The sequence below is a fragment of the Trachemys scripta genome, chromosome 15 (genome assembly GCF_013100865.1).
Source record: "Trachemys scripta elegans isolate TJP31775 chromosome 15, CAS_Tse_1.0, whole genome shotgun sequence".
In the NCBI taxonomy this organism is placed as follows: Eukaryota; Metazoa; Chordata; order Testudines; family Emydidae; genus Trachemys; species Trachemys scripta.
This window is the reverse complement of record NC_048312.1, coordinates 20721533-20735433: the sequence shown is the minus strand read 5'-3', so window position 1 is coordinate 20735433 and position 13901 is coordinate 20721533. Positions and strand designations below refer to the sequence as shown.

The following is a 13901-nucleotide window of genomic DNA, read 5'->3' as shown; positions in this document are numbered from 1 at the left end:
ATAAGAAGTTTTGTTGGTCCTACAAACCAGAGGAACTATTCTACATTGTCATGATCCTATCTACTGCCACTTTATCTCTTAACCACATGCACATACCCAAGCTATATAGCAGTCCTGCAACAAGCCTTGCATCAAACATTAATGAATTAAATCTAACATTACATACATATTTTTTTTTTATAAAACCTCTTCTTATTCATGAGAAAGGGGATAGAAGAGTGAACTCTAGGACGGTCCAGTTGGATTTATGTATATTTTGTGATGAATTCCATAAGTACCTGGTTAAAATAGAATACTCAGCTGTGTGATGCAGGTAAATATTGTCATCCTATTACAGGTGGTTAAACTGAGACCGCGAGAAGATAAGGGACTTGTCCAAGGGTGTATGAATCAGTTGCAGAGCTAGGAATAGAATCCAGCTCCCAGACTCCTCCTCTAGCTACCGGGTCACCCTTGTTTCAGAGTTGAGGATTGGGCATCCCACCGGGGAGCTTTGGCTTTTGTAATTTTGCAGAACTAAAACGTTAGCCTAGTCATCAATGAAGATCATGCTAGTTTCTGGCCACTAGTTGGCAGATCCATCACAAGTGTCCAGTTTATCATTTAGTTGAGTATTGGGAACCCCTTGCCCTTAGCATCATAGAATATTAGGGTTGGAAGGGACCTCAGGAGGTCATCTAATCCAACCCTCTGCTCAAAGGAGGACCAATCCCCAACTATATATTTTTTTGCCCCAGATCCCTAAATGGCCCCCTCAAGGATTGAACTCACAACGCTGGGTTTAGGAGGCCACTGAGCTATCCCTTCTCCCCCTTCTGAATTTGTGAAGGGCATTGGCCTGTTAGCATGTTCCTATGAAGGTGTATTACAGGTCTGAGTGTGTTATTTGTGGGTATTTGGATGGGAGTGCTGATCTGAGCACAAGAGTGTGTATGTGTGCACAAGAGCAGATGTGGAGCTGTGTGGGCATGTGTACTTCCTAGGTTTGAGCACACACGCGGATGTGTAGGTCATGATACACAGCTATGAATGTAGACATATTTGTGTGTGCTCAAATGCAGATCCGAGTAGTACCAGCTTCTCTGCGTGTGTCCACGTCTGAGCAAGTTTGCGGGGTGTGTGCAGCTGGGGGGATGAGGTGGTGTGTGTGTTTAGATGCGAGTATCCGTGTAGGTGTTTGCATGTGCCACATGGGGCAGCTCCCGCTGCGGAATGCGGATGTGTTCCCGGGAGAGGGTCTCCTGCCCTGGGAGCCCGCCCCGCTCCTGCAGGGACTGACCCTGGTAGAGATGAGCGCCCCCCCAAGCCAAGCAGCACTTCCCCTTTAAGAGGCCCGCTTGGCTTGTCAATCGCAGCGTCCCCTCCCCTTCCTGCAGCGGCTGCGAGTGCGGTTCGCAGAGCCGCCGCCAGAACCTGGGCTGGCGCGATGGGCAGCCGGGAACCGCGGCGGCGGCGCCGGGAGGCTACTCGCCGGGGCTCGGGGCTCGCCGGGACCATGGGATAGCAACGGAGCTGGCGAGGGACAAGCCGCAGCCCTGCCGCCCGTGCCCGGCGGGGCCTGGGAGAGCAGCACAATAGCCCGGGAGGAGGGAGCGAGCGAGCGGCGGGGCTCTCCATTGCCCCGCACATCCCAGCCGCTGCCGCTGAGCGCAGCTGCACCAGGTCCTCGGCCCCCCGCCCGGGGCCGCAGGGGGTGGGTGAGACTCACCTTCCCTCCCTCCCTCCCACCTCCGCTCCTTTGTCCACGCTGCCTTGGACGCGCTCCGGCTTGCTGCGTTGGGAGCATTGTTGTCCTCGGGCATGCGGGGGGTGAAGTAGGGGGTGTGTGCGGGGCAGGAGGGGTCGGAAGCCGGAGAGCAGAGGGGACGTTCTCGGACACAGGACCAGCTGGCTTTACCTCCCTGTTTTCCTTCATGCGTGGACTGGGGGAAAGATCCATTCCGTGAGTTAACCCGCCTCTGGCCGTTCTGTAGCTCCATGTGAAATTCAGCTGGCGTCTTCTCTCCACCTCCTGTTCCCCACCGTGATCTTTCCCCGGATGCAAAATGGTGGACCCAGTGGGGTTTGTGGAGGCTTGGAAAGCCCAGTTTGCAGACTCCGAGCCTCCCAAGATGGAGCTGAAATCTGTGGGAGATATCGAGCAGGAGCTGGAGATGTGCAAAGCCTCTATCCGGAGGCTGGAGATGGAGGTCAACAAGGAGAGGTTCCGTATGATTTACCTGCAGACTCTCTTGGCAAAGGAGAAGAAGAGCTACGACCGACAGAGGTGGGGTTTCAAGAGGATTTCCCAGTTGCCTGAAGGGGATGCAGAGCAGCAGAACCAAGACCCACATCATCACCAAACCACCGAGCAAGGGGATCCAGAAAAAAACAAACCCCACCACGGAGAGGAGAAGTTCAAGCCAAGGGTACCTTCTCTGAGGAAGCTGTCCATCCAGAGCGATGGGTCAGATCTGTTGCCCTTGGAGAGCTCCCACCATGGGGAAGGGGAGCAAGACAGGTGTAAATACTACAGTGAAGAGAAACTGAAGAGAGTGGGGGAAGATACGGAGAATCGCTGTGATATGGATGGATCCCCTTCAAAACACAGGCCCTCTTCCACCCGCAGGCTGGTGGGCTCCACTGAGAAAGAGGGGTCCTTTGAGCCTCTCGCTAAGGACAAAGGGAATGCCACCAGTGTGGCAGCACTAAGGTCCAACTTTGAGAGGATTAAAAAGGTTAATTCACATTCTTCTAGTGATAGTAAGGATGCTGCTGAGAAGCCCTTCTATGTGAACATGGAGTACCACCATGAGAAGGGTTTAGTGAAGGTCAATGATAAAGATGTTTCTGATAAAATAAGCTCCCTTGGTAGCCAAGCCATGCAGATGGAACGCAAAAAATCCTTGCACTCCCTCCCTCCTAATGTGGTACCCAGCTTTAATGAGTTCCAGAGGCCGGCCTACCGGGGAAGGTCTTCTGAGAGCAGCTTTGGCTATGATGGAGAATATGAGGATGCTGAACTGAACCCCAGGTTTCTGAAAGACAACCTAATAAATGTTAATGGAGGCAATCGACCACCTTGGCAACCAATGGACTTTCAGCCCTACCAAAGCATCTATGTGGGTGGGATGATGGGGGAAGGAGAAAGCAAAGGACCTGTACTCCGGAATCAGAGTGCCTCTGATCAGGAAAAGCATCTTACTTGGCCCAGGAGGTCTTATTCCCCAAGGAGTTTTGAGGACATTGGGGGAGGGTATACCCCAGATTGTAGTTCTAATGAGAACCTCACATCCAGTGAGGAAGATTTCTCTTCAGGGCAGTCTAGCCACGTTTCCCCCAGCCCCACCACTTACCGCATGTATCGGGAGAAAAGCCGTTCTCCATCCCAAAATTCTCAACAGTCCTTCGACAGCAGCAGCCCACCAACCCCCCAGTCTCAAAAGCGGCACAGGCAACAGCCAGTCATCGTGTCTGAAGCCACTATTGTGGGAGTACGGAAAACAGGACAGATCTGGCCAAATGATGGAGATATGCCATCTGGGAGAGGTCCTCAGGACAGCTGTTTCCATGGAGATGCAGGTGTGTACATCTTGTTTAAACGGGGTTGGTTAATTCACATGTTCGTGTCCACATGTGGGGAAGGAAGGGTTCTTGGGGTCGACCACATAAAGGGAGGCAACTGCCTAAAAAGAGAACCATGGCTATAACTCAAAGCTGCCCTGATCTGGGGATGGCCTGATAAGCTAAAATTCAAGCTTGGGGTACTTAGAGTTCTTGGAACCAAAGATTTGGTTCCCAGGAAGGCTGACAGCTCTGCATCATTCTGGAGGTAATAAATTGGGGTCCATGCAATTTATTTTGTGTATTTAAGACTTTATATAAACCAATGCCTTGAGTGACACTCTTCTGACCCCTTTTTATAAAGATAGAAGTTTGTTGTAGTGTCTTGGCTAAAATTTCCCTTCCTTCTACTGTTGTGCTGTATAGTGGTTGAACTGGCACCCCATAGGTGGCTGCATGTCAGTGATGCTGTAACCTGGCATTGTTACCCCAGGGCTTTACCAATAGAAATGCTGCTCCCTCATTTCTGTTTTCCTGCCCATTGGGTATGGGGAACTCAAACATCATTCTGTCTGCTGTATCATCCTTTAATTATTACTGATCTAAGGGAATGATAATCCAGCCCTTCCCCTGTGTTTTAGAGTGTTTCTAAGTGAGTGAGGTTCATGGGATGTTAGGAAGCCCTAGATGATTCTTTTTTGGAGATTGGTTAGTTTAGCTTTGGCAGACCCAAAACAGAAATGGATTGTTTTGAGAAAGGAGGGGAATGTTTGAACCCATTCCCACATTTGTGTATTCAGGGCTGTATCTGACTGAATTTGATGAAATAAGGAAACACGGTGACCATGTTCAGAGTTGGGTCTGGGTGAGGAGAAATTAACAGTTAACTATATTGTTTGATTCAAAGGGCATGCTGGATTTTATGTAGGCATTTGAACTCCTTGTCATTATGCATTGCAATAGCAGCTAACCTCTTCCTTTGACTCATTTAGCCTTCCAGCCTTTATAGGGAAAGAAGTGAAGTGTTTTTCAGGAGTGAAGAAATCCCCGATAGGTTTAGCAGAGTCCAATCATTCTTTGAGTTTGTATGTAATCTTAATCTCCGTCTCTCTCTTTTTAAGTCAATATTTTAATAAGGGATTAACTCAGATGTCTGCAAACAGGATTGAATTCCTGTAGTAGTGGTGGATTCAAAGCTTTGAAGAGGTTTGTCCATCAAGGATGTTTTCATTATCTCAAGTTGCTCTAGTTCTCAGAGTGAGTGATTTTTAAATGGAAGGAGATCTCCCTGCTGCTTGTTGGAGGCATGTATTTGGTTGAGCATTTGGCTGGAAGGTTTCACAGATCTAGTTTCAACCCCCATGAAATTGGAGTTCCAGTGTTGTGTTAGTGAAAGGCTGTTCAGTATAAATGTCTATTTACTATAAATGAAAGCTACTTGAGAATTCCAAACCTTGGCACCCTGTCCTTGCAGCGACCCCTTCCTTATCAGATTATATATACATATGTGCTGTCTGTTGCATGACTTCTGTGGTCTCCCTTGGTCTTGTGTGTTCTTATGGGATGTAGATGAGAAGCAGAGGGAGGTTGGATCCAATGCTGGCTTAAACTGAGCTGCAGCCATCTGTCTCTGCTCTTTTTGTTTACTGATGCGCTTTAGATGACTGGGGAGCCTCCTAGCTGTTGCAATTTTGCAGAAAGGAACAATGGGGAGAAAACAACAAAGGTAGATCTCCAAGGCAGATTCTGCCTGCTAGATTGGTCTTCTGGAAAGACAGTGATCTGATTTTATTTTAAATACTGCTGGATAAGTGAAATACGTTATGTGGGTATCTATGTTAACAAAAGAGCCTGCTGGCATCTGAGATCCCCAAACCAATTCCTAGTTTACAGCCCAATGATTTGTTCCTGGTCATGACCAGGTATATTTTTATCTCCCTCCTTTCCCCAGCCTAGGGGATAACACAAGCAGCTTTGGTAGGAACCCAGCTCATATGGCTGTTTACGACTGTCTTAACCTGGTAGGTAGTGGTGGCTACTTTCTACTCCGCTACAAAAAAAAAAGGTTTCTATGTCCACAAGACAACTACATTTCTTGTTCACTGCTATTCATTTCCACTATCAGTCATTCTGCAGGCATGCTGAATGGGATTTTTCTTATGCTTAGGAAGGTGTATATTTGAGCCTAAGCAAACTGACAGAGTCCTGTCCTCATAAAACGAACACAAAACAAAGGTGTAAGAGGCATCGTGCGATAGTCCCTATCAGGCTATGTACGGAACATCCTCCACTCTACATGTTATGAAAGTAGCTCTTTGCTTCAGCCAGCCTTCCCTGCATCTGGGTTTCAGCCACGCCACTACTAGTCCTGCCAGTCTTCCCTGAAGCTGTGTTTGAACAGGACGTGCAGGTCTAGGTCACAGCAGGTTCTGTTCAGCCTTAATGGTAATTAGTGTCAAGTTGGACTTGTTCTACAGTATTTGGCTCCTTCATGCATCCAGATGTCATACATTTTCTGGCTTTACATTCTGTGGGTGAATCGTTTTTCAGGACTTTGGTTCGTGCTAACAGTGGACTGAAGCAGGTATAAGTACAGACATGTGCTATGCAAGCTTCCTCTGTGGGTCTGCCAGTGTAGCATTATGCTGGCCAGCAAACACCTGCTGTTTCAGTCCTAGGCCTCTCGAGCAGAGGCTGCCAGTCATGCCAAATCATGTGTGTGTTCTATGATGTGGATGGGGACTCGGGTGAGATCACTAAACTCTCTCACTTGGTAGTTGAGCCAAGTTTTAAACCTAGGTTTCCAGAAATGAGAGGTGTCTAGAATTCTAATAACAGACACAGGTAGCTGGAACTCAACTCCTTTCTGAATGGCTGTAGGGGGGTACTGCTCTGTGAGTGTGGGCCTTCTAATAACTATTTGTAAAATTTCATAAACAACTTTCATCCAACATCTTGCATCCTAGGGTGAATTATGCAATACTTACATGAAATAATTATAATGCAAGTAGAGGGGGGAAAAAGTTTTAACATAGTTTAAAAGCTATCAAATTTATCACAACAATTTGTATGGAGAATGATGGCATATTTTCTAATGGATTTTATTTCTTTTTTTTCTATCTGCTGTTGCAAAATAACCCCATGGTGCTCCCTGCACCTAATCAAGGGGAAAAAGTAATGTAGGGACTTCTATGAAATGGAGAGGTCTTGTTGTGACCTTGGTCAGTTCAGTTTTTAAAATAGTCTCACTCTCTCTTTTAGCTACTGATCACACCAGAATTGTAGCTTGTGTTTATATTTCCAGCTCAGCAGGATGTGGAAGTCTGATGGATGCTCGCTCAGTGCTCTGTGAATGAGATGATTTTGCTCTTCAGCATGAGAGCACAGAAACTCCACATCTAGAGGCTGGTTAGTAGGTAGCCTGGGTCCTAAGTGCAGTTTACATTCTCCACAAAGACAGTATTTGTCTAGAAAGCTCTTTCCTGTGAACACCCTTGTGTTGGTGGAGACTTCTGTCCACCTGGGAGAGCTGACTAGAGCTCTCCTCAAAGTTCTGTCAGTGGCACCGCAGTCGGATAGGAGGAGCCAGTGTTGCTCAATATGAAGTGCACAGTTTGGGAATAGGATTTGTATGTCATTTTACTCCATTGGTAGTAAGTTTGCAGATCCCTGGTCAGCTCATTTGCAGGTTTTAATAATACTTATTTTTGTATCTCCGCTAGCACAGAAATGCAGAGTACATGCACTGCTCCAGGAAGAGGCAATCAGGCTATAGATGGAGAAAAGCACTCTGAAATGGATCCATGCAAACAATGCTTGGCTCAAAACTCATATTAGGTCCCTTTGGAACAGAATACCTTTGTAAAGAGCCCGCCCAGTCAGGGACCTAGATTCTTCAGTTACAAATGCCTAGCTAGATAGTCAAGCATCTAAGTCCCTGGTTATTAGCAGTATTGGTTTAAAGGTCATTATAGACACCATTTCAGTGTACAGCCGAGACAAAGTACAATATACAGGACAGTGGAGGGAGAGTGTGGTCTAGTGGTTACAACAGGGGATCAGGAGCTAGGTTTCCTAAATTATTTTCCTGACCGTATATCACTTGTCTTCTGTGTGATCTTAGGCAAGTCTCTTGCCCTTGTTATCCCTCAGTTTCCCTGTTAAATTGGGTGCACAGTCAACTTGTGGAACTCCTTGCCTGAGGAGGTTGTGAAGGCTAGGACTATAACAGGGTTTAAAAGAAAACTGGATAAATTCATCGAGATTAAGTCAATTAATGGCTATTAGCCAGGATGGGTAAGAAATAGTGTCCCTAGCCTCTGTTTGTCAGAGGGTGGTGAGGGACGGCAGGAGAGAGATCACTTGATCATTACCTGTTAGGTTCACTCCCTCTGGGGCACCTGGCATTGGCCACTGTCGGTAGACAGGATACTGTGCTGGATGGACCTTTGGTCTGACCCAGTACGGCCGTTCTTATGTTCTTAATGATGCTTAGCCACCTCACATGGATTTTAGGATGCTGCATTTGGAAAGTGCTTTGGGATCCCACAGCAATGTAAAAAGTGGCTGACAGTGAGGCAGATTCTGTGCCTTTGTCACTCACTGTTTAGAAACAGCATTCTTCTATGAGCAGCTAAAGTGAGATTTAATCTGCTGCACTTTCCTTCTACTCTTGGGAACCTCAAACCTAGGAAATTCCATAAAGTGCATCTCGCCCGCCCTCTCTCAAGGAGAGAAAGTTAGCACTCCCCTTGATAAGGATGGAAGAGGTCCTAGTGACCTTTACAACATGCATATGGTTAAGGCATTGCCACTTACTTTGTGGCATCTAACTCTAGCGCTTTTGGCTGCAGCTCCTGGCTGTTGGTCTGTCACTGGCTCGCTCAGTCAAGAATGAGGCTTAGATCTAGTCTCTGACATTTGTCTCTAGTTCATTTTGCTATTTTTTTAAGCCTTTCTCTGTTTTAACCCAGCCCCCACTTTAATCCTTTTCAGTACCAGGCAGTGGATTTTCTAGGCGCACTAAGGACAATACACTGTATAAATGGCCCCCTCAGTGCTTCCCAGAGATTTTGTTCTTGACATTATCTAGCTGCTTATTATATTGCCCCCTCTTCCTAGAGTGAATGGAATGCCCTCTTCTTCCCCCACCAGCTCTGAGGAAAGAGCTGAAGCTCTTTGCTGATGGCCCTGCTAATATGATTTAGCATGACCTCTCCTCTTTCCTGTGCACCCTCTTTCTCCCGCAAGTGGATGCAGACCCTCAGTTGTGGCCCTGCACAGTATTCAGAACATGTAGATGCAGATGAATCTTTTTTTCTCCAACTCTCTGTGGACTCTGTTTTGTTTTGTTTCCAGCTGGGCCTGGCTATACCCAAAGGACAAGCAGGCCGCAAACCAACCAGTATGGTAGTTGTGTCTGTTATGGGGATGCCCGTGTCACCATCCCCCTCTATGACAGCAGAGCACTTTCCTATGGCGTATGATGTATAAGCAGCAGAAGTAGGACTAGCTTCCCCATTGGTGGAGAAGAGAGATGACTAATAATAAACCTGGGGGAGGTGAGGTCACTTGCCTGACCTGCCTCTGCACTGAACAGCAATCGCCATTCACTGTGCACTTGGCCATGGCTCAAGCTAGTGTTGCCAGCATTTTCCTCCCGCCATTTGACTGAATTAGAACATTTATTTAATGTTCAATGATGTGAATATGTAAAGTGATTGCTTTTCAAACTTACCAGCTCCCTACAGAGAGCACCTCACCATTCACAGAAATGCAGCCACTCGGGTATAGGTCATGGCAGCTATAGAACAATGCCAGTTAACTACGCCCACGGACGTAAGGCAGGAAGCAAAGATAATAAGAATTTGCCAACGTTGAGAGGTGGGGTGAGGTAATGTCTTTACTTTTGGAATGTGCTGTGCTTGTGGATGACATGCATCGGGGAGATGGATAGATTTCCGGGGGGGAGAGGGGCAAAAGATGCCTTACTCAAGTGAAGTGACAGGAATTATTAAGGAGGCCCAAGTTGAAAGATGGTCAGGATGCTGGCCAATGCTCTCCGTTCTTGCAAGAAGTGTTGTGGAGTCTTTAATTATCACTAATAGTCCAAGCTACAGTTTTGAACCTCAGCTGAAAGATAGGCCAGCAAAGAAGCCTTTGTGAGCTCGAGACCTGGTAACATGCTTCTGACTTCAGATTCAAGCACTGTGGTGCACTGCAAGTCTAACAGAGTCCTGTCCCTTTTCCCAACCCACTGGGGATAATCAGTCACAATGCCCAAAGCAAAAAAGGCCAGTACTTTGCCTTCAAGGAATTTTGGAAGTCAGTCCATAAAGGTTAATGAGGTGAGACTTGGCCATCTGAGAAGTAATGCGCTGTTTCAATTACTATAGGAAAACCTATCAGGTTGTGGAGCAGAAGTGCAGCTTTCCTGAATCCACCTTTCCCCCAGAGAAACCAAGACCAGGGCAGCAGGTTGTTTGACTTTCTCCTTTTAGTTTGCTCCACCCACCCGATAAGCATGAAAGAACAGTAAGGGCCTGATTCTGCTCTTACTGTGGTGAAAATTCATTGACTTCAGTTGAGTTACTTCTGTTTCTTGCTGGTACACATGAGAAAAGAAACAGGTTCTTAGTACTATATTGCGATTCAGCCACTGTACCACAGACATTGTCAGAGAGAGAGGGAGTTTGACTGCACATGATATCTAAACTCCTGAGTGTCTTGGCTGGGTGTGTGCAGTGTATGAAGGAAGTCCTCCCAAAGCAACAATCAAATTCTTGAGGTACAAAGCAGGTTTTAGCCAGTGCACCAATTGTAAGGTATATTATTTTTCTGCCCTGATTTTTAAATTACACATGATGAGGGCTGGGATTGTAAATTGTAAATAAATCCTTGAACATCAAAGCCTCTGTTAATGCTGAGGCAGGATTTTATAATCCGTAACATCCTAAAATTTGTTTTGAATTACAGTGTGTGTATTTTAAGCACTAAAGCTGTCATCTGTACAGAGCTGATGCGGGGTGCTCCAGTCACAGTATTTGGATGTGGTTTGCATATCTGTTTTAGTTACTAAAATAATAGTTTCTCTCCCCTTACCACCCTCCCCTTTCAAACTTCTACAACTCAAACCCTCTATTTAACTAGGCCAGGGATAGGCAACCTATGGCACGTGTGCTGAAGGCGGCACGTGAGCTGATTTTCAGTGGCACTCACACTGCCCGGGTCCTGACCACCGGTCCAGGGGGCTCCATTTTAATTTAATTTTAAATGAAACTTCTTAAACATTTTAAAAACCTTATTTACTTTACATACAACAATAGTTTAGTTATATATTATAGTCTTATAGAACGAGACCTTCTAAAAACGTTAAAATGTATTACTGGCACGCGAAACCTTACATTAGAGTGAATAAATGAAGACTCGGCACACCACTTCTGAAAGGTTGCTGACCCCTGAACTAGGCTATGGAACAAGATCAGAATCTCCTTTATCTGAGAGGAAACCCAGTCTAAATGTGGCAGCTGGGGTTGGATTGCCTCATGGTCGTATGGTTACACGGCAGATGTGACTCCGTGGTGGCCATACTATCTGAATAAGCTTTATCAGTGCTGCACATTTACTTTTATATCAGCTAATATTTTTGAACGGTATATGTTGGTATCACAGTCTCTGATGGGTATCTCTGGATTCGCTACCAGCATATCTACCGTGGCATACAAAAAAACTGCTATTCTAGTGGCCACATTTTATATTTTTATTTGCATCCTAATCCCTACTGCATCTTTTAAAGAAAGAAACCTTTTATAGTGCTATACCAAAATCAACAGTGTTTCTCTGCATGTCACTCCAGATTGTAGTGTGGCAAGGACCCAAGGTGCTTATAGATTGGACTGTGCCTGTAGGAAAGTAGCAACTGTAACATACAGCACTGTGTGGATCAAATATTTTTTATCCTGTAATTCCGAACCTATGGGATAGTGGATTGCAGAAGTATCTTAATAATGAACAGTCCTTGTATTTGGACTCTATAAACTTAGTGCATTTCTATCTCTGTGTGTGGTGTCTGGGAACACAAGAACTGCACAGGCTTGGGTCCTTATCCCTGCTGTTGACCCCCAAACGACTTAATACAGTAGAACAGGATTCTAAACCTCCTCACCTAGCACTGAAATGCAGCTATATCTGAGATGGGTCGTGACAGCAATTATAATGGCACCAGTAATTTGCTGCACAGCGTTTTTAGGACAAGGAGGATACTATGAGTTTCGCTGGGTGAGAATGCCCTGTGTGAGTCTGCAGTGAAAGAGGGCTGTTGTCAGAACATGGTCTTAACATTTCAAAATCCAGTCCCCAAATCATTTTAAAGTATGGACAGCAACAGCCACACGCTCTGTGAAAATGGGCCAGGAGCATCACCGTGTAATCTGTTCTGAAGAAAATACACTTAAGTTCCTTGAGCACTGGGCTTCAAACATGCGCCTGAGACAGTGAAAACTAAGTATGACTGGTCTGTTGTTTGCGCAATATGCATTTCCAATAACGTGGAGCGAACTGTCTCTGCTACGGTTTGGACTCAAGTGGGCAGGAACTACATATTATTTGGTGCGATCACCCAGGAAGGTAATAATGACCCATCAGCATGGCTGGTCTCAGCTTACTATGCGCTAACTGAGACTAGATTATGATGCTCTGCATAAGTCAAGAGAAGGGTTTGTGAGTGTGTTACCTTCCCACTGTCTCTTGGTTCAGAGCCACATTACATCCATCTTCCACCAATCTGGTATTTCTGTTTTGGTCCTGCAAATTATTCACAGTAGACAGTGCTGAAATATGAACATATATAGTTACAAAAAATAACATGCTAAGGAAATTAATGCTAAGATAATTAATTATCTGAGGCTTCCTGTGCTATTTTTTTGGTGCCCTCCATTTTGTGTGTGTGTGTCTCTCTCTCTCTCTCTCTTACACACACACACACACACTGTATCTCATTTAGATCCTGATTTGGTGCCCTCCATTTTGTGTCTGTCACACATTCTCTCTCTCTCTCTCTCTCTCTCTTATTTTTTATAATCATTTAGATCCTGATAGGTTGCGAGCTTTGGCTTGGGAGTTCCCTGCCCACATTCTCATGTCTTTTGTGACCACTTTCTTCATGTTTCCCTAAGATCATCCCTGGACCTAAGTTTAACAGGGAGGGAGTCAACATTTTCACACTCCTCATGTTACAGCAGAATGCCTTGGAGTCGTGCAGTGTCATGTTATTGTCCTTGTTTCAGGGAATCTTGGTATTTGGATGAATTTTCTGCTGGTTGCGCTAGTTACTTGCATGGATTTGTGGGTAACTCAATAAGAGAACATCCTATTGTTAATCATCCTAGCAGCTCTCCCGTCTGAGCCTAACTGTGGCTGCTAGCAAGTTTGATGCTTAAACTTAGTAGTGATTAAAAGGTGTTTTATGGAGGGGTTGTGCAGTCTGTGTGACTTCAGGATGACTGCTGTCATGGGAAGTGGGGAGACCAGGGGTGTGGGGCAACACATTTGAAGTTTGTTGCTTTTATGGCTGTTAAGAGCTGATGAGTAAAATCTCTGAGTTGCAAGGAAGAAAATCTGTTTACAACTGAAGCTGTAGTTGGATGGAAATATATTCTTCAGCCCTGGGATATACATGTTGCTCAGGAACAGAGAAATCTCACTAGAGAGATCAAAGCAAAGTTATCCCAAAAGGATTTCTAACAGTGGGGTGAATTACTTTGCTTTTCTTTTGTGCAAGGGCATGGTGAGGCATGGGGCAGGAAGGAGATGACTTTTGCTAGTCACGGGGGTTGCAGAAAAAAAATTCTATTAACATTGTGGCTCAAAAAATATACTGGTCACGTAACCTAGTAATGAAACCTGATATTAAAGCATCGTGAGGGGGGAGGGAATACTTAGCGGGGTCTAGGGTACTGCCTCAGTGGGAAGCCCAGGGCTCCCTCCTAATTGGGTACAGAAGGAGGGGTGCATGCAACTTTGCCATTCTGGGTGTTGGGGTGGAGACACTCTCTCTCTCTCTCCTCTCATTTCGCTCCCCCCTATCTGCTCCACCGCACCCATGCATGAGGGATCTCAATGGAACTTCCTTTAGCCATGTAAGAAGGAAAGTGTTCTTCATTGCCTATGCTGCATACTCTGCTGTGCACAGGGCAAAGCACTGATAATGCTGCTCTGCTCTGCTCTTCCTCATACAAGTGTATCTAGAGGGCCTGAGAGCTCTGCTTCCTGCTTTGCCTTTGAATTTCAGGGAGATTGCTGAGCTGCAAGGCTGGCTGCACTCCCTGATTTGACTTGCCAGGGGTGAGCAGGAAAGTGGA

The 13901-nt window shown here is 45.9% G+C and overlaps 1 protein-coding gene and 1 non-coding gene across 2 annotated transcripts in view; both read left to right on the top strand.

The window, feature by feature from the left end:
* The first annotated feature begins 1819 nt into the window (after nucleotides 1-1819).
* BCR (BCR activator of RhoGEF and GTPase) overlaps nucleotides 1820-13901 on the top strand; it is a 131186-nt gene continuing 119104 nt past the window's right edge. Inside the window, exon 1 of the mRNA XM_034790606.1 lies at nucleotides 1820-3561. Within this exon, the coding sequence (XP_034646497.1) occupies nucleotides 2046-3561 (1516 nt within the window). The 5' untranslated portion in view covers nucleotides 1820-2045. The remainder of the gene's footprint in view (nucleotides 3562-13901) is intronic.
* On the top strand, nucleotides 8271-8387 carry LOC117888369. The gene has a single exon (XR_004648319.1). It is a non-coding gene; the product is annotated as a U6atac minor spliceosomal RNA (small nuclear RNA).